The sequence below is a fragment of the Pichia kudriavzevii genome, chromosome 1 (assembly GCF_003054445.1).
Source record: "Pichia kudriavzevii chromosome 1, complete sequence".
Classification (NCBI taxonomy): domain Eukaryota; kingdom Fungi; phylum Ascomycota; class Pichiomycetes; order Pichiales; family Pichiaceae; genus Pichia; species Pichia kudriavzevii.
This window is the reverse complement of record NC_042506.1, coordinates 309,017-328,205: the sequence shown is the minus strand read 5'-3', so window position 1 is coordinate 328,205 and position 19,189 is coordinate 309,017. Positions and strand designations below refer to the sequence as shown.

General features: G+C 38.4%; 9 protein-coding genes across 9 annotated transcripts; 7 read left to right on the top strand and 2 right to left on the bottom strand.

Moving 5' to 3' along the window:
- Positions 1-556: 556 nt before the first annotated feature.
- Positions 557-1,672, bottom strand: C5L36_0A01540 (uncharacterized protein; the record flags this gene model as incomplete). The annotated part of the gene is made up of 1 exon (XM_029463165.1): positions 557-1,672. One exon carries the CDS (start codon positions 1,670-1,672, stop codon positions 557-559), a length of 1,116 nt encoding a protein of 371 aa, XP_029319025.1.
- Positions 1,673-2,179: 507 nt separating this feature from the next.
- C5L36_0A01530 (uncharacterized protein) lies at positions 2,180-2,797 on the top strand (the record flags this gene model as incomplete). The annotated part of the gene is made up of 1 exon (XM_029463164.1): positions 2,180-2,797. One exon carries the CDS (start codon positions 2,180-2,182, stop codon positions 2,795-2,797), a length of 618 nt encoding a protein of 205 aa, XP_029319024.1.
- Positions 2,798-3,378: 581 nt separating this feature from the next.
- On the top strand, positions 3,379-5,634 carry C5L36_0A01520 (uncharacterized protein; the record flags this gene model as incomplete). Its single annotated transcript, XM_029463163.1, has 1 exon — positions 3,379-5,634. One exon carries the CDS (start codon positions 3,379-3,381, stop codon positions 5,632-5,634), a length of 2,256 nt encoding a protein of 751 aa, XP_029319023.1.
- A 513-nt stretch (positions 5,635-6,147) lies between these two features.
- C5L36_0A01510 (uncharacterized protein) lies at positions 6,148-6,742 on the top strand (the record flags this gene model as incomplete). Its single annotated transcript, XM_029463162.1, has 2 exons — positions 6,148-6,631; positions 6,729-6,742. The coding sequence occupies 2 exons, from the start codon at positions 6,148-6,150 to the stop codon at positions 6,740-6,742; spliced, it is 498 nt and encodes a 165-aa protein (XP_029319022.1).
- Positions 6,743-7,455: 713 nt separating this feature from the next.
- C5L36_0A01500 (uncharacterized protein) lies at positions 7,456-8,805 on the top strand (the record flags this gene model as incomplete). Its single annotated transcript, XM_029463161.1, has 1 exon — positions 7,456-8,805. One exon carries the CDS (start codon positions 7,456-7,458, stop codon positions 8,803-8,805), a length of 1,350 nt encoding a protein of 449 aa, XP_029319021.1.
- A 248-nt stretch (positions 8,806-9,053) lies between these two features.
- On the top strand, positions 9,054-10,640 carry C5L36_0A01490 (uncharacterized protein; the record flags this gene model as incomplete). Its single annotated transcript, XM_029463160.1, has 1 exon — positions 9,054-10,640. One exon carries the CDS (start codon positions 9,054-9,056, stop codon positions 10,638-10,640), a length of 1,587 nt encoding a protein of 528 aa, XP_029319020.1.
- A 535-nt stretch (positions 10,641-11,175) lies between these two features.
- On the top strand, positions 11,176-13,527 carry C5L36_0A01480 (uncharacterized protein; the record flags this gene model as incomplete). Its single annotated transcript, XM_029463159.1, has 1 exon — positions 11,176-13,527. The coding sequence occupies one exon, from the start codon at positions 11,176-11,178 to the stop codon at positions 13,525-13,527; it is 2,352 nt and encodes a 783-aa protein (XP_029319019.1).
- Positions 13,528-14,767: 1,240 nt separating this feature from the next.
- Positions 14,768-16,633, bottom strand: C5L36_0A01470 (uncharacterized protein; the record flags this gene model as incomplete). The annotated part of the gene is made up of 1 exon (XM_029463158.1): positions 14,768-16,633. The coding sequence occupies one exon, from the start codon at positions 16,631-16,633 to the stop codon at positions 14,768-14,770; it is 1,866 nt and encodes a 621-aa protein (XP_029319018.1).
- Positions 16,634-17,436: 803 nt separating this feature from the next.
- C5L36_0A01460 (uncharacterized protein) lies at positions 17,437-19,122 on the top strand (the record flags this gene model as incomplete). Its single annotated transcript, XM_029463157.1, has 1 exon — positions 17,437-19,122. One exon carries the CDS (start codon positions 17,437-17,439, stop codon positions 19,120-19,122), a length of 1,686 nt encoding a protein of 561 aa, XP_029319017.1.
- Between the last annotated feature and the right edge of the window lie 67 nt (positions 19,123-19,189).

Sequence of the window (19,189 nt, the reverse complement as noted above, 5' to 3'; positions counted from 1 at the left end):
TGGGAGTGAAATACCAAGGAAAAAAAAGAGGACTATAAGGTTTATTGACCGGAAGGAGAAAAAAAAATTCAATTTTTTTTGTTATAGTTTTGTAAAACTACGCTAATATTGCAAAGATTTTTTTTTCCTAAGAGAAAAAGGCGGAACCGATAAAAAAATAAAAGAGGCTTACTTTTAATATCTACAATAAACAGTCTATAATCTTAATGTGAAGGACAAGGAATACAAAAAGGAAAGCCGCAAGCGACTTTTATATATTTATCAAGATAGAAGAAGTCTGTTCCTGCACAGGACATGATAAAAAGGAACTTTTCATTATAATTAGAGAAGTCAAGGAACCAAAACACAAAGAAGTCAACAGATATCTTTGACTCTAAATATTTTTGTGACTTCTCCCAACATGATTTTTCTTTTTTCCAGATTTCCCAGATAAGGGATTATATTTTACTGGGAAGACTCTGTAGAGCCTGAACAAGTTACTGAAAGTGGCATTATAGCAGTATAAACATATCTTTCTGTCTTTATATATTTACAAGAATTTACAAGAGTGAGCTCATCATTTATTAGCAGCACCTCTTGGTCTGTCTTTGAACTTGTTTTTGTTTTCATGCTTACCCTTTCTGGTCTTAAACCCACCTTTCGCTAGGACACCCCATGGAGACATGGAAGGCTTGTTGGACTTGGATTTACCTCTACCACCACCCAAAGGATGGTCACAGGTATTCATGGCCACACCTCTAACAGTAGGTCTGATACCCTTATGTCTGTTTCTGCCGGCCTTACCAAGGGATTCGTTGTGATGGGCAGAATTGGAAGCAACACCAAGAGTTGCACAAGCTTCCAAATGAACATATCTTTGTTCACCGCTTTGTAACTGCACAATCGCTCTATTTTCCTCTGGCAATTTAGACACTATACGTCCATATGCACCAGCAGCTCTACAGTATTTAGCAGGTCCCTTTTGGTGCTCGCCAATATTATGGACAATTGTACCAATTGTGATCATTGAAATTGGTAAACAGTTACCCTTGCCTGAAATCTTAACGGACAATAAAGCAGGATCAATTTTACCACCCATTTCCTCGATAAATCTCTTTGGAATACCAGCAAGGAACGATTCAACTTGATCGCCTGGTCTTAAACCTTCACATGCAATGATGTAAGAGTGTTCGCCGGTTTCGTTATGTTTCAAAAGTGCAATATGGGATGTTCTGTTTGGGTCGTATTCGATTCTAACAACGGTTTGAGGACCTGGAGTCTTTCTCTCGTAATCAACAATTCTGATTCTTCTTTGAACACCACCACCTTGGTGTCTAACGACAATTCTACCTGTGTTGTTTCTACCTGACTTGGCAACCCTAGTCACAGTTAATGGTTTGTATGGTTTCCCCTTCCATAGATACGGATAAATAGGTTTCCTCCACCATCTTAAACCAGGAGAAGTAGGTTTTACCTTCTTCATCTGAACCTTCTCCTTTGCCAACTCAACTTGTTTTCTATTTAACTCGTCTTGCTTCTCCAAAGCAGTCAATTCATTATGTAAGGAGGTTGCACTTGTTGTAGATGAGGAGGAAGGTGGTACAGTGGATGCAAATCTGCTTACCACAAGCCGGTTCAAACTGCCGGGGTATGTGTTTGTAAAGAGCGCTCTAGAAATAGTGCCCTTGAACATGATTGTGGAATGGAGGTGGGTTTGATAAAAGGGGGGGGTCGACAATAGCTCACCTCCAAGATGTACACCCTTGTCAAATCTGGATACTCGTCTTCTTCTTCAACTTTTGGACTTTTTTTCATGTCTGTTCTCAATTTTTCGCAATTTTCAGCAATTGTCAATTTTCTCTTTTTACCTCATTTTTTATTGTTTGGCCAAAAGTGGCGCATTGAAGAACTTCAATTGAGAGCTGTACAAGTGGCGCAGCCATTACGTATGTATAGAGCGAAAAAAAAAAAGAAAAAAAAAAGGCAAGCCAATGGGCACAACTGACGTGTATCCATCTAAGGCACCGCGACACTTGTGCACAGCGAATGAGAGGAACGAAACGCCATCTTTGGTGAGCGAGGAAGAATCAAAAGAGAGAGACATAGTGAAGAGATGCAAAATAGAAGAAATGATACAAGCACATATCCACTGAAAGGTTGGATCAGAGACCAAGCAAATAAACACGTACACTTTTACACAATGGCTTCCCGTCAATTCGTTAGATCCCTTGCTACTGCTGCTTCCTCCGTCAAGCCTCCTGTCCAACTTTTCGGCTTAGATGGTACCTACGCAACTGCATTATACACTGCAGCTGCAAAGGATTCCTCCATTGACCAAGTTTACCAATCTGTTGAGAAGTTAAACAAGGCTATCGAAGGTGATGCCAAGCTTGCAAACATCTTAGCAAACCCAGCTTTATCTGCAGGTTCCAGAGCCGAAGTTATTTCTACCGTCTCTTCAACTCTAAGATTAGATAAGTCTGTTACCAACTTGTTGACCATTTTATCTGAAAACAACAGATTGGGATTATTCCAAGCTATTGCAAAGCAATTTTCCGTTTTGAATGCTGCACACAATGGTGTCGTTGAAGCTACTGTTGTCTCTGCTAAGCCATTGGACAACAAGACTATCCAAAGACTACAAAAAGCAATTGCAGGTTCTAAATTCGTTGGTGCTGGTAAGAGCTTAAAGATCTACAACGAAGTTAAGCCAGAGATTTTGGGCGGCTTAATTGTCGAAGTTGGTGACAACTCCGTCGATTTATCTGTCTCTGCAAAAGTCTCCAAGTTAAACAAGGTCTTAACCGAATCCATCTAAATTTTCTCATTTGGCCTAAGTAAAATTATCGGCTCTTAAAAGATAAAGCTTTAGAAATTTTGAAAAACAAAAAAAAAATTCAGTGGACATGATCTATTCTATTTATTATAATACATGTATATGTAACGACAATCAAACTTTAACCATAAACCTATCTAATCGAACTTTCTTTTTTCTTTCTGCTTTTAGAAAATCGAAAAAAATACCTGAACAATGTTTGTCAAAACAAGCATTGCTGGTATTTTTGTTCTTTCTTCTTGCTCAACATTTATTTATTGATATTTACTCTAACCGTCCCCTATTTGTTGCACTTACTAAACGGAAAGAAGTACTTAGTAAACACATCTCAAAATGTCAACATTTTAGTTACCTAATTAGGAAACTCGTCATGTCTCCGAGAAACATGTAGGCTACCTTGGAAATTCAATTTGAAGAAAATGAGGAAAAAAAAAATCCCAAATGCGTCCTCGAATAACCTGAGCATAAACTCTATGGCATCAAACACTCCTTCTTGAGATCACCAAGTCACAAATGTGCTGCAATTCATATCTGCAACTGCATTTGGCCTTCTGGCTGTCATTATGTCTGAATTGGTGCCACCATTAGAAGATTTGGATATTAATCGCAAGAGACAAGATTTTGTGGACATCACAGACAAGTTTTTCGAACTTACCAATGAAATACAATACTCACACATTGTCAAATCAAAAGAGTTTCCACTTTTGCACGGAACCCATGCCTTGGAAATATTGAATCCCAGGCTTGACACTTTTCTTTTAGAGGAAGTCATTTACGATATTTCAGATAGTGCGAATGAATTGACGTTGGAGGAAACCACCGCAATTATAGGTAATCTTTTGAAGTCACTAACATCATGGATGGGACAGAACGTCAGCATTCCAAATAGTATCTTGTCTTGTGAATATATCTCCCAGATTCTTGAGATTTATACCAAGGATATATCATTAGAAAGGGTATTGACAAAGTTCAAAAGTGGCTCATTAAATGAAATTATCATCAAGTTCTCGATACTCTTGATCTCAACCGTTAGGTTTATACTTGCATTGGCCATGAAGTCTCAAATTTATGAGGAGGAAGATTTGAATACCAGTACAATGAACTTAAATTGGCTATACGAGCTATCTCCTAATGAGATTATTAAGCACAGCTTGGTTTCTCCTAAAACGTGGAAATCGATTCAAGAGAACGTGGAAGAAAATGATGATATCAAAACTAAACATATATCTTTATTGAAGAATGCGTTTACGATTTTGCAATCCATAAATAGCCTAGAATCAATCTATCAGTGGGATATCAACTTATTTCATCTCAAGAGCTCGCATGATTTGACTTCAAAATTGGGCAACAAACTAACACAGTTGGAAAATGTTGTTGAGAAATTAAATGAATTTGAATCGATTGATATTGACGGGATACATGTACCAAGGAATTGTTTTAACGCAAACTCTCAGATTAAATTCGATAATCAGGCACCACCAAAAGTATTGCCAGTTGTTTCTTCTAGTTGGAGTGATTGTACGCTGAATCTTATCCAACTTTTCAACGATTGCTCTGATGTTTTGAAAACAGTCCAAGCATCGAATTCCTTGGAATTCATGGAATGGCTTAAATACCTTGAAAATAAACGGAATAACAACGATGCTAATGAAATTAATGGATTACATATTTTTTCAAGGGTTCTATTTTTTTCATTCATAAATAGCAACAACCAGCAACAAGAGCAAGACTTTGTTTTTCGAGATAAGAATCTCAGATTCAAAGACCTTTTTTATTCCTATATGAAGGAACTATTACTTGATGGTTCGAAAATTGATTTAGAGTTTCAGAAAAGGATTAAGAATGTAGATGCAATGCAACAGATCGAATATTATCTGGAAACTGTTTCATTGCTATTCAAGGAGTCGCTATTTTTACCTACTTTGAACCCATCAAGGCAAAGGCAGTTTAAATGCAAAGAGTTGAGATACTGGAATATGAGGCAAGTTGAAACGGGTCAGCTAGAAGATTATTTCAGGCAAATTCATTTTTACACTCCCAGCGAGAGATACTACCCTTTAACGTCTGTCATTATCTTCTTCAAGTTAAAGTGTATACTTGAAGTTATCCTCAAAAGTATTGAGTTGAACTTATTCAAAGATATCAGAGAATATGTTTCTGTTTATTACCAAGTTATTGTTTTGGTATATCATCTAAATCATCACCTTGATAATATGTTGGGCATTGCTAACAAATCTAAGAAATCCAAACTCTCACTTTATTTATTGTACCTGAAGAATGAGTACAACATGATCTACCAATTATCTATCCTAAAGGCTAAAGGTTATGAATTAATGACTTATCTTGGATTTTATTATTTACCAAAAAACTTGATCCATCAATTATCAAATAGAGAAGACTTGCTATATAACCTCCAATGGAGACAATTTAACAATATAACCGATCCAGAGATGCTGAGTTATCAAGATTTTAAATCCAGGCTACAAGTAAATGAGAAAGTTTATCAAAATGATTTTGCGAACTACATTGAAAGCCTAAACGGTGAAGCAAAACTTTTAGTAGGTGAATTCAACAAATCTTTCAAGTTCCTCAATATTTTGTTGGACAAGCTAGACTGGTTTCATGAGCTGAAATCTATAAAAAGACTAGAATTTGAGAATCTACATGGAGAAATTCACAAAACAAAAACGGATATCGAAAACCTTATCAGATTTGCAAAGTCCAGTGAGAGTATTGCTGGCCACACTATTAAAATCAGCAAACTGGGCAGACACTGCTACTTCCCCGGTTTTGAGATTATCGAGAAAACTAATAATTGAAAATAACTATCTATATATAACTTAAGTGTTACTGCATTGATGAGATTGAACGGTGGATTTAATTGCAAGCATTGGACGGTGGCAGGACAACTGCATCCGCTAAGAAAGTCAGGAGACTTACCAGTGATTTGAAATGGTCCATAGCAAATTGTAGAGAAACAAAGCTGTATGTTTTTGTACCCTGTCCGTGCGCACGTGACTCCTACCAACCCTTTTTGTTTTCACTTTTTTTCCTTGTCTCATTTTTTTTTTTACTTTGGGCCTTTTTTTGTTCTCAGATATTCTAGCTGCTGTGACTGCGAAAAGAAACTCACTTGCCTCTTTGGGTAGTCACTCTCTGACACAGCGAATTTCACACTTTGCAGCATGCTGGAATTATTCTACGGAGCGAGGGAGTGAGTGTAGGAGTGGAGACTGTAGATGAAAAACTTCATCTCAATTGAATGTCAACTGTTGAAGGAAGGAGAGTTTTTCTGAAAATGATATATTTAACAACAGACAAATCAAGACACAATGCCTCCAAAGTTTGATCCTTCTGAAGTTAAATACTTATACTTAAGAGCAGTCGGTGGTGAAGTTGGTGCTTCCTCCGCTTTAGCTCCAAAGATTGGTCCTCTTGGTTTATCCCCAAAGAAGGTTGGTGAAGATATTGCAAAGGCAACCAAGGACTTCAAGGGTATCAAGGTCACTGTTCAATTGAAGATCCAAAACAGACAAGCTACTGCTTCTGTTGTTCCATCTGCTTCTTCCTTAGTCATCACTGCTCTTAAGGAAGCTCCAAGAGACAGAAAGAAGGACAAGAACGTCAAGCACTCTGGTAACATTCCATTAGATGAAATCTTTGAAATTGCAAGAACCATGAGAGAAAAGTCTTTCGGTAAGACTTTAGCTTCCGTCACCAAGGAAATCTTAGGTACTGCTCAATCTGTTGGTTGTAGAGTTGACAACAAGCCACCTCACGATATCATTGAAGCTATCGATGCTGGTGCAATTGATGGTATGTTCAAAAAGAAGAAAAAAATTATGTTTTCATTTCGTAAAGCCATTCAGAATTTAATACTAACATTTACTCCCCCATTTAAAATTTACTACAGTCCCAGAAAACTAAGTTTATTATTAAATATTCTGTTTTTTTCTATGTACAAAACTAATAAATACAATTTCACAATTAATCACTTTACTAATCGAAACCTTGAAGCTTTTCAATTGAGAACATTCTCTCATTGTTGAGGTAATTGCTATAAAGTCAGTTTGCCAACACTCTGTTTCCAAATCTACCCCATATTTGGTATCAATTTTTAATGCAAACAAGATCAATTTACCGATTACTCACCGTCCTGTTCCCTATATCCATTTCTTTTTGTCCATTGCTTGAAACAGTACCTTGGCTTCGGTCATTGGGATCCTTTAGGTGATTGGTATTTAGATTTGGGTATTCCATTGAATTGGATGGTCCTTAATTTTGGTAGACATTTTGTAACCAACATTGTAAATATTGTAGATGGTAGTTTGTAATAGACATTGTAATCATTTTCGTAGCAGTAGCTCTCAATGCCTTGGATTAATTGATACAGTTCCTTTTGTTCTTCACTGTGTCTTACGCTACCTAATTGGAATCAAAGCATTTGTCGTCTCGAGGATTTCGTGCTTAGATTTAATCAGTTATTCAAGTTTGGAAATCCTCACCTCGGTTTTTCCCTGCATCACGCCTTGTTTACTTTTGCATTTGGTGATAAACTAAATGATCGTTTCTCACAGTTGTTGTGACATTAACAGTAACTGTGTTGCGTGTCATTATACCAAGCTCTACATTGAACATAGATGGAAGTCAACACAGACAAAGCGTTTGTCGAGGCCGTGTTGGTGATTAAGTCTTTAACTGATCTCTCCAAAAAGTCAAACTTACCACGTCCTACTATAGATGATCGTCTAAATTTATATGGTTTATACAGCCAGGCAACCAAGGGCGACATCAATTCGAATGAGCCCGACGGAAATCGCATTTCTGAAGTTAGAAAGTATAACGCTTGGAAAGCATTCAAAGGGTTAACACGGAAAGAAGCAAGAAGACAATATTGTAAATATCTACTAGACGTACTCAAAAACAACTACTCACAGGAAAAATACCCAATTGTATCACCATTGAGAGATAGATTACAAGAAATGTGGGATATGCTTGAAAACCACAATCTGAGCTTGAGCATAGGTGAATCTGTTCATCTAGGATCACCGATTCTCCCAGACTCTTTAACGCAAACGCTAACAGCAACAACCACTTCTGCCACAACTCTTCCGCCGCCGCAGCCAACCAATGGCGTCTCGTTTAATACGCCATCCTATAATATCCCACCGAGGGCGCAATCACCTGCTGTTTCGTTATTTAGGATGGCTTCTTCTGGCATCAATCCGAGTATGATCCGGCCACCATCAAGAAATCATTCTGTAAGTATATCAAGGAAAAACAGTGTTGGTGCCACTAACTATAATAACAGCAATTCTAATCCACTGGCAAAAGCCTCTACTAATATACCTACCGACTCCCACCATGCTGATTTGACAACAGGCAATTCAATCCAACATTTTAACAATGTGGTAGATACAGACAACTGTGCTGTGAGCAGCTACAATGTGGAGAAACACATTAACTCACTAGATTTTCTCAAATGGCAAGGTGAAATTAACAACACATTATTGAAAATATCAACAGAATTGGCGAATTTGAAATATCGACAAATCAGTACAGACACCTCTTCTAAAACCAAGCTGAATTTAGAGAATGTTGAACAGCGGAATTTTACAGGGTCAACAACATTATCATGCGGTGGGTTTATCTCCGACTATAAAAGGAGAAATGCAAATCCAAATGGAAGGGAAAACAATAGCAACTACGTGAGCAGGTTGGCAAAGTTTGTCTACTCGAAGCTCTCAGCACTATTTCAGCGCTTGCAAAACAAATGCATATTGAGATTGCAAAATGTGAATATTGCCAACGCATCCAGACACATACTTGCCTCAATAATTGCATTATCCATTCTAAGTGCTTTTGAGAAACTGGTTGGGAGGCTTCTTCGCAAGAGATATGGAACTTTTAAAGTGGGGTTCTTTGACCGATGTAGGCGAGTCTTTTCCACATACGCAGGCGCTTTCTCCACTGGGAGACTGTCCCCTTAGGTGTGCATGCCAAGTCTCTGTCTTGTATATGGTATACCGTTTATCCTATAGTGGTGCCAATAAGAGAGGTCCTGTAGAGTCTACCAGTGGCAGAATAATTAAGGTTAATACAGATCCCTAATTGAGGAATATGTCCGCTATCTCCATGTCTTTTCTCTGAATTTTATTTTTTTCCCTAGCTGTGTGGGTGTATTAGTAATCACGATGTTTGTGTATTGGAGGGGGGTCAATTTTGCCCCTTCAGTTGAATGTTGTTATCAGTTGTTTGTTTTCTATACAAACGTGTTACAACCATTAGAAACCAACGCAAGATGCCTTCTACCAAGACCCAAGAAAATGCTGCAGTTGAGAAGCCACATAGCAAGCCTGGTCGCAAGGCTCTCACAAGTGAGCCAAAGAACAAGAGAACTGCCCAAAATAGAGCTGCCCAAAGAGCATTTAGGGAACGGAAGGAGAAGAGAATGAAGGAACTCGAAGAGAAGGTGCAGGCGCTGGAGAAGGAGAAGATGCTGCTGGCCAATGAAAGTGAACTTCTTAGACACCAAGTGCTGACGTTGATGAAACAGGTCAAAGGATCACAAGGTATTGATGGGAATCATGGCATTGATATTAATACCAACACGTCGGTATCTCCTGAGGTGAAATTGGATACCTCTTCGGAGGCTTGGGATACCTCAAACGATGGGAAGAGTAGTTTCTACGAATCATCGAGCTCAAGTGTTCACTCAAATACCCCAGTATCATTTGGCAATGATTACATGGCTAAAATGACCACTCCAAAGGAAAGCAGTGTTGGCAACTTAGAACTGACTAACAAGCTAAACAATGCAGACTTCAAAGATAATTACGATGAACAGATATTTTGTACAGAATTAAGTACTGCTTGCGGTTCCAAATCGTGTCCCATTCCGAGGGGGAAGATGGAGAAACATGGACAGAGTATTTCAAGTGAGTATTCGGACTCTCATGGCCCAACCAGAGAAAAGGATGCAAAACATGTTCCTACTACGTATAGTGGCAGTTCGTGCCAGTCTATGACATCTTCCTCTTCCGTTACATCTCCAGAGTTCCCGAGCCCTCCATCTCAAGTTAAAGGGAATGTGTTGAACCATGATACAAGTCATTTTTCAACCCCTTTTCTGAATGATGGAAAAGTCAATGAAGGGATTGATTCTTTAGATAATATCGAGAGTCCAAATTGGAATTTTGATTTTGGGCATTTTGATAATAAGCAACCTTCGGTTATACCAACGAACAGGGAAAATGAAATGGATTTTCTTCTTTCCACTAACGATTTCAACAACAACTTCATTTCGAAGAATCCAGCTGCGTTTCAGCTTGATCCAACATCGGCTGTGTTTGTTGACCCTGTAAGTAACGATTTTGAAGTTGATTTTGATGACAATGCATTTGATGAATTACTTAAAATTCCACAAGGGGAGGAGGAGGTTGAGGTACCTTTGGCTCTTCAAGCTGGAAATACAAGTAAGGAAAATATCCATTCTGGCAGTTCCAAGGTTGTTGATAAGAAAGAAGATGAGGAAACAGTTCCTGACACTAACGGAAACTTGATAAAATGTTCACAAATCTGGGAGAGAATAACAACGAATCCTAGATTTACGGATCTCGATATTGACAATTTGTGTGATGAATTGAAACAAAAGGCCAAATGTTCTGAGAATGGTGTCGTTGTTGACAGTGCTGACGTGGGTAAGTTACTGCAAAGTGCAATCAGGGAAAAACAGGAGAACACTCAAAGAGAACGAGAGGTTGCTTTGAAGAGGCTGGCGATTGCCAACAGCAGTGGGGGTAGTATCTTGCAAGGGTTGTGGTGATTTACAGTCCTACGCTGATAAACTCGTTGATGGTGAATAGCAGTCCGTTGTTGTTTCTCTGTCTTTATTTTATATGCTTTTATTCTTATTTTTTCTTATTCTTTTCTTAGGATACGTCCTTACCTACTTATATTTTAATATACTTTAATCTACCCTTGTGAATCGCTAGTTACCAGTTGCCGTGACGAGTGAAGCCAGTCACAGACATTACACTAATGGCAGTAACTCAAGTCGTAAGAAAGGCGGAGAATGTGGTGATGGTGGTGATGGTGGTGAAAATGCCAACTCGGACGACGCGTCGATATCTTCACAAGAATATATTATAGGAGGAGGGGAAGTATTTATATTTCATGTATGAGGCGTGTACTACCAAATTTCGCATTCTCACTGATTCGCTCCTGCCAGGTGTTAACAAAATGAGTTTGGTGTTTCCATTTTCCATAGCTTTGATCAGATATTGCTATTGCGTGTGAGAATTTGTTTGGATTTGAAAAGTCCCTCCCTCCAAGACCCAGCATAGCAGAGATCCATACCCATGGCAGACATATATGAAATAGAGGACATTGACGGGGTGCGCTTCAACTGGAACACATTCCCTGTCACCAGGTTGGAGTCCGAAAATATGGCATCTCCAGTTGGTTGTTTATACACCCCCTTGTTACCAAGAGAGGATCTTCCAATTGCCAACTATGATCCACAACTGTGTAGAAAGTGTAGGTCTGCATTGAATGTTTTCTCACAGATCGATATGAACAACAGAACTTGGACCTGTCCAATTTGCTTTAATAGAAACCAACTTCCGCCACAGTATCAAAATATATCAGCTGATAATGTTCCAATAGAATTGATGCCTCAAGCATCGACTATGGAATATATCCTAAATCGGAGCCAACCTCCTCCTCCACCTGCTTTCATTTATGTCATTGATCTATGTCAAGACCCTGAAGATTTGAAGAGTCTGAAAGATACTTTGATTGCTTCTCTCGACTTACATCCACCTGGTTGTTTCTTTGGTTTGGTCACTTTTGACTCGGTTGTCAATGTCCATGAATTAAGTTTTACCTCATGTTCAAAGAAATACGTCTTTTCGGGTAAAAGGGAATTGAAATCTTATGATGTGCAAGAACAATTGGGTATTAAAGGTAATGCATCAAGACCTTGGAGTCAACAATTTCAATCTGGTTCTATCAACAATACAATCAATAAGTTCTTATTACCCTTGGCCGATGAAACCGCCAAGGCGCAGATTGTCAAATCAATCGAAGCTTTGGAAGTTTCCAAGTGGACCATTAAGCCAGGTCATAGGGCCTTAAGAGTTACTGGTTCTGCACTCAACATTGCGTCCTGTCTTGCTGAAGGTTCCTATGTGCAATGTGCTGCTAAAATTTCTTTGTTTGCAGCAGGTGCATGTACTTTTGGTCCTGGTCAGATTGTGGGTACCGAATTGAAAGAGCCTTTAAGATCCCACTCTGATATCGAAAAAGGTTCAGCAAAACATTACAAAGAGGCTGTTAAGTTCTATAAGAAGCTTGCAACGAAGGCAATAGGTATCAACAGAGATTCAAACGATAAGTTCTTTGACAACTCCTCGACTACAACATTCAGTGTGGATATATTTGCTGGTTGTTATGATCAAGTTGGTATTTATGAAATGAGACACCTAAGTAACAAAACTGGAGGTGTGTTGGTTGTTACTGATTCTTTCCAGACATCTATCTTTAAAAACTCCTTTTTGGCAACCTTTAATAAGGATGAAGAAGGCTATCCTCTAACATACTTCGATGGTAAGTTGGAGGTTTTCACTTCTCCAAAACTAAAAGTCGCTGGTGTCATTGGACATTGTCAATCTCTGAAAAAAGATGGTGAGAACGTCTCTGACATTCAAGTTGGTGATGGTAAAACTAACCAATGGAAGATGTGTTCAATCTCGCCGAAACATACTTACGCTGTATTTTTTGATATTCAAACTGTTGGTGCCGCAGAGCAAAGATCTCAGTTTGTCCCTGAAGTTTACATCCAGTTTCAAACAACGTATAGACATACGGACGGTACTTATAGGACCAGAGTTACTACAATGAACAGATTAACGTCTAATAAAGGTGAGCTGTCAAGTTCCTTCGATCAGGAAGCCGCAGCTGTTTTATATGCAAGGCTGGTTGTTTATAAGCTAGAAAATGGAGGTGAATATTCAGATTTGCTAAGATGGATCGACAAATCTTTGGTTAAGTTATGTTCGGCATTCGGTGATTATGCCAAAAACGATGCCTCGAGTTTCAGATTGTCTCATAAATTCTCGTTATTACCACAGTTTATTTATCATCTAAGAAGATCGCAGTTCCTACAAGTATTTAACTGTTCACCTGACGAAACCGCATTCTACCACCATACTCTATTAAGGGCAGATGTTAGAGACTCCTTGGTTATGATTCAACCAACCTTGGTTAGATTTAAGGCAGATGGTTCTGAGCCTGAACCTGTTTTATTGGACTCTGCTTCGTTAACCCCTGATTCTGTTCTTTTGTTAGATGCGTTCTTTTACACAGTCATTTACTTTGGTAATATTGCAGCAGAGTGGAGAGATGCCAATTACCCTAGAGATGAATATCCTGGTGTTTACGAAATGATTGATGGTGCAAAGGAAGAAGCTGCAGCACTCATTGCGGACAGATTTCCGTTACCAAGATATGTCACATGTGATGAGGGTAAGTCCCAAGCTCGTTTCCTTTACTCCAAATTAAACCCTTCAGAAAATGATGGTAAAATTTCTGGCGGTGGACAGATGGGTAACTTTGGTGGCGATTCTGGGACCGTTGTTCATACCGAAGATGTTTCTTTACGTACATTCTTTACGCATTTAGCCAAGTTGGTGGTTAATCACAGTGCATAATTTTATCATTCGTTCCCCATTTAGCTTCTTCTATTATACGAATGTTCGTAAATAATACTTTTTTTATCTCTTTGTTGTATACATGTTTAAATTAAGCTTAGAATCCAAAGAGGTCCTAGACAGGAATGAGAAACTGAAGTAGTTGGTATAATCCAAAGTCCTTGATGCATACACCTGCATAAATTTTGGGATATACATGCTTGCATTGAAACAATATCCATTGGTATTTGGCTGTAATCTGTCTTCTCCCGAGTCAGTATCCATTTTAGTAATAAACACAGATTTAGTAAATGGCGATGACAAGGTATAGGTTTTTTTTTCAACATAAACTACAAGGTATGCTTAGAATAGCTTGTCTTTTTCCAGTTGTGTCATTACATCCATTTTAATAAACTAGTTCAAATGTGGTATACAATAACAGAAAAAGTAGTCAAATGCAAATAAGATAAGTTTAGTCTTCATATGACTAATATTCCTTGGAATATTTCTAAAACGACCTGGTATGTTCTATATCAGTACCCGATCCTTCTATATGATAAACCAGCTTTTAAAAAGCAACAAACATAGACACTATCTACTCAAAAGTATTTTAAAATCAGTTTCCTTATAAACCTCTGTTGGAGACGGACAGTAACTTCACTCCATAATGCCTCCGTGCAATTCGTTGATACAATTTTAAGAACTGAATCTATCAAACGTTTATAAAAATAGAAACCATGTCTAATGAACTTTATAAAAAAATATAGAAATATATGAAAGACTTGATAAGCCATTGTAGAAGATTAGTATAGTCAATTCCATAGGTAGCCATTGGACAAGTAAAAAAAAAACGCATGCTTTAAACTCAAATCCATTGGGATAGTTACTTCCTTATATCTTGGAACTCTAAACTAGGGTGTATTTCTGGAGTCTTAAAAGAAACCTTGTCAATGAATCTTTTCCATAAAGTACTAAAGAGGCTCTTTATATGGATCAACTTGAGTTAACAAAAGTTGCTACCCCTGTTTACACCCAAAGCTCAAAATATATACCAGAAACGAATGTGATGGTTTTCAATCTATTCAATAAGTCATGATAAACAAAGACTTTGCACTCAAGTTCCCTGATGGCAATATGTGAAAATACATAGGAAATCTGTAAACGGATATATAAATGTAAAAGGATCCTTGCAAAAAAAGGTATGATTGTCAATGCTTACGTTACAGCCAAGAAGAACCTTTAATAGGGTAAACAAAAAAATTCAAAACGAACTCCAATTCCAATCGGATGGAACAGCATTCAAGCTTTCTTTTCTTAAGTTTGCAGAAGCAGTGGATCCACCATGCTCAAGAAGAATTTTTCCTTCATAATCTTCATCTGAGGCTAAAAATTGTATCCAAAGCTTTGAACATTCGGGGCATACTTTGCAAAACGCAGAGTACCTTTGGGATGATTCTCGTTGTGAGAAGGTTTTATTTGAGCCAAATGTAGCACAAGTTTCCGTTGATTGTATGGGGGATAACAAAGCAGAACGCACAAGCAACTCAGGTTTCTCAAAATTACCTAGCAAGTTCAAATTAGCAAATTGTCCCAAACAGTTAGAGCAAAATATCCCTCCACAATGGCGACAGTGGTGCTTTCGATGAAATAAATTGAAAGAGCTGCCGCAACTTTCACAGGCACTAACAGCACAGTTTGGTTTCCAGTGTGAATGTGAAGGCTCCAAGTTTGATGGAGTCTTTTTAGGTAAATAAAAAGATGAATTGGTCACCGAAGCCGTAAGTAGCGCCTCCGATATACTAGGATTCTCCCCAAGAGTGGTCTTCAAAACTGGTGTTTTTGGCAATTCTCGGTTGGAAAGCTGTGTGAAAAGCTGATAATGCACTTTACCTTTTTTGGGCCCACATTTGGTACCACTATCCAAAGTCGATGAAGATGATGGAGGGGTGTTTAGCTCCACATTGGAGTTAAGCATTATTGGTGTGGTTTCTACATGGTCAATACTCTTCGCTTTAGTCGAGTCATTTTGCTCCGCTAAATCTATCTGAACAAGTGAGGTGGTGGGTATAGGCCTCAAAACAGGGGGAATATAGTCTTTTGCAAGTCTTGTCGGAGCTTCAATTTGTTTTGGAGGTTTTTCTTCATGACTGAGGAAACTTGCTTTTTCCTTTGTCGGTGAAACGTTTGAAGATGAGTTAGATATGCGTGATTTTGTTTTAGTGATGTTATATGTATAAGCATCACTAAATGGGGTATTTATTTCGTCACGTACTTTTTCAGCATCTTCGCCAATAGACAAATGACGCAACTGTTTTGTCAAATCAAATGAAGCAGGCTGGTAGGACGCCTCCTCTGACAGACTTTCAAGTGTATGATTTGAAGATGATGTACGAGTTTTCAACAACACAGGTGCTGATGTTTGTCTCGTAGCATTAAAATGGTTTTGTTGCTGACTGTTTATACTTGAAGCTTTGGAAATGAAGGAAACCACGGACATCCTAGGTGCCCTAATCTTTTCATCGTAGTTGTACTCAAAGGAAAGGTCGTTAATTGCAGAATCAGGTAATTCGTCCTTGTCTTTCATTATGCCCTTGAACTTTGAATAGAATTTAGAGTGGTCTATATCTCTCTTAATTGAATCGCACCTCTGAGGGGGATAGTTGTTTATAAAGGATATCTGAGAGGACTTTCTTTGTAATTTAGAGGAGAAACTGACGGGCCTTTTATTGAAAGAAAACCTTCTTGAATTGATTACTTTCTCAGAATTAGGAGTGGATGACACATTGTCAATGATGGTACCACTGTTGTCCTTTGAAAGCGAGTCAGTTGTGGTGTTTTCTCTAGGTGGAGTATTGTGTATGTTGGTGCTATCCTTATCACTATAAACTAGAGACTTGACATCATCATCCCCCTCATATAATGCAGAAGAAGGTGTCAATGGCTGTTTGGGGCATTTTCTAGAGGTACACTCGCTGGAAGATGTTGATTTTCTTGAGCTAGAGGAAGTGTTTAAATTGTTATCTGGATCATTCAAGCTAAGTTTCGAATCGACCTCCACTTTGGGAGATAAGATGCTGTTATTTGTGGGCGGCGATACCTCTGGATTGGGCTGCACGGGTTTGATCATGTGAGTGGAAGTGTCTATGTGGCAATGGTGTATATGGAGTCTACTTTAAGAGGCACAGTCAATTCATTTAGTTGTTAGAGAAGCACCAAACAGATAATAAATTGAAACAATCGATAATCTGATATCAGAAATATCGACAATCTTCGATACACCAGAAGCAGCAAATCAATTGACTTTATTCCATGTTCTTATCTATAGCTAAATCGGGAAGTACGGGTCACGTGCCATCTTGCCATCTTGCCATCTTGCCCAAATTTTGTTTGAAAAGTTTCTGTTTTTTTTTCTTTTTAGTTTACTTCAATTCTCCTATTCGCGTTAGGCTGAATAAAATTTAGCTTTGAGATTTGGGCTAATGAAAATAGTTGCATTTTGTACTGATAAGAATGAGTGCATTGATGAGATAAGAATCAGTTTTACTGATAAGAAACAGGAGAGGTAAATCACTCAATCAGTTCGAGTCTATTAGTTATAAGTGATGCGCACCAGCTTTTTATGTCAGGCATCGTTGATGAAGAAAGGAGGGGTCCGCCTGCCCTTTTGGGTAGTTCCATGATATTTACCCCATTGAGCACTTTTGTCCTCCCCATCTAATCTCCTAGGATTTTTTCGACAAAATAAGAATTAAGTTTCATCAAGATCTTAATAGTCTGCTCTTGCAATCATTTGGTATTTAAAGGGAAATGCTGACTGTTATTTTCTCTTCCTATTTTTGAAATACCACAAACTAATCCAGAGACGCTAAGTAAGAAAAAGAGAAGAAAACCTTCACCTTGCTCCTGTCAATATAACTACCAAGCAAAGAAATGACTGAAGAACTTAAAGGTCAGAAAACTTTACAGACAATCAAGTCCGTTCTTTCTAACGATGCGCCTTCGATTCAAGACAAAGAAGATGCGAATGGGTTGGCAAATTTAGGATATAAGCAAGAATTCGATAGGAACTATGGATTTTTATCCACTTTTTCATTTGCTCTCTCTATTTCCGGTTTGATGGGAACAATTTCAATTACTTACCTTTATCCATTATGGGCTGGTGGTCCAGCATGTGCCGTTTGGTGTTGGTTTGTTGGTGCCATGGGTTGTCTCTGTATCGCATGGTCAGTGGCAGAAATCACTTCATGTTTCCCAACCTCTGGTGGTATGTACTATGTCATCACCCACGTTGTACCTAAGAAATACGTTCCACTAGTATGTTGGATCGATGCTTGGCTATATTTTACCGGTGCAATTACAGGGTGCTGTTCCACTGATTTTGGAGCGGCAACTTTGTTGATTAATATCGTACAAATGGCTTCCGATTATACTTATACTCCTTCAAGAGGACACATTACAGCTGTTGCAATTTTGGTTATTTTAACACATGGTGCAATCAATTCGTTGCCAGGATCAGTATTATCAAGTGTTACTAAATACTACTGTATTGTTAACATTGGTGCAACAATTGGCTTAATTGTAACCTTATTGGCTAAATGTCCTGAATTTAATACTAGGGAATATACATTTGGCCAAGTTATCAATTCGACTGGCTGGGATGCAGATGGGTGGGCCTTTTTGTTTGGATTCTTACAGGTTTCTTGGGTCATGACCAGTTACGATGCTACGTCCAGGATGTCTGAAGAAGTTCACAATGCAGCTTACATGACGCCTCTTGCAATTGCCTCGGCATTGACTACTACCGCTGTTCTCGGTTGGGTTCTAGTTATTGTGATTACGCTAACTATGGGCACTGATTTAGATCGTATTTTGAACACCGGATCTGGTCAGCCAATTGTTGAAATATATCACATTGCTATGGGTAAAACCGGTGCTATTGCATACTTGTCCTTGTCTTTTGTTGTCCTATGGTTCTGTGGTGCCGTTGCAATGTGCTATACTGCTAGAGGTTTGTGGTCCTTCGCCAGAGATGGAGGTCTACCATACTCCAATTTCTGGTATAACCTAGACCCAAGAACCAAGGCACCTTTGAGATGTGTCTGGTTGATTTGTCTGATCAACTCGTTACTTGTTTTGATCAATTTAGGTTCCACTATTGCTATGAATGCCATCTTCTCAGCTTGTGCAATCTGCACAGATTGGTCTTACATTATCGCTATTTTCTTCTTCAGTTTAAATAGGGAGAAAATGGGTGTTCCAAGAGGTCCATTCCATATGGGAAAATTGTCCAAACCTGTTATGATGTATTCATGTATTTGGACCTTATTTGTCTCGATTGTTTTTGTGTTTCCTAACTACATGCCTGTTAACAAGGAGAATATGAACTATACAGTGGTTATCTTAGGTGCTGTATTTATAGGTGCAGGTGGCTGGTATGCAATTGATGCTAAGAAATGGTTTATTGGACCAAAGGCTAATATTGACGCTGACGATGATTCCTCCTACGGAATCGAGGTTAGAAGTGAAGACTATGAAATGGGATCTGCTGGTTCTGATCCTGTAAAGTCAAATAGGATCAAGGTGGCCATCATGGAAAGTCCAGATAAGGGTAATTGATTGTTTGTATAAATAGAATTTATAATAACCGTATTCGATATACTATGCTGAGCCGCATTTTTGTTTC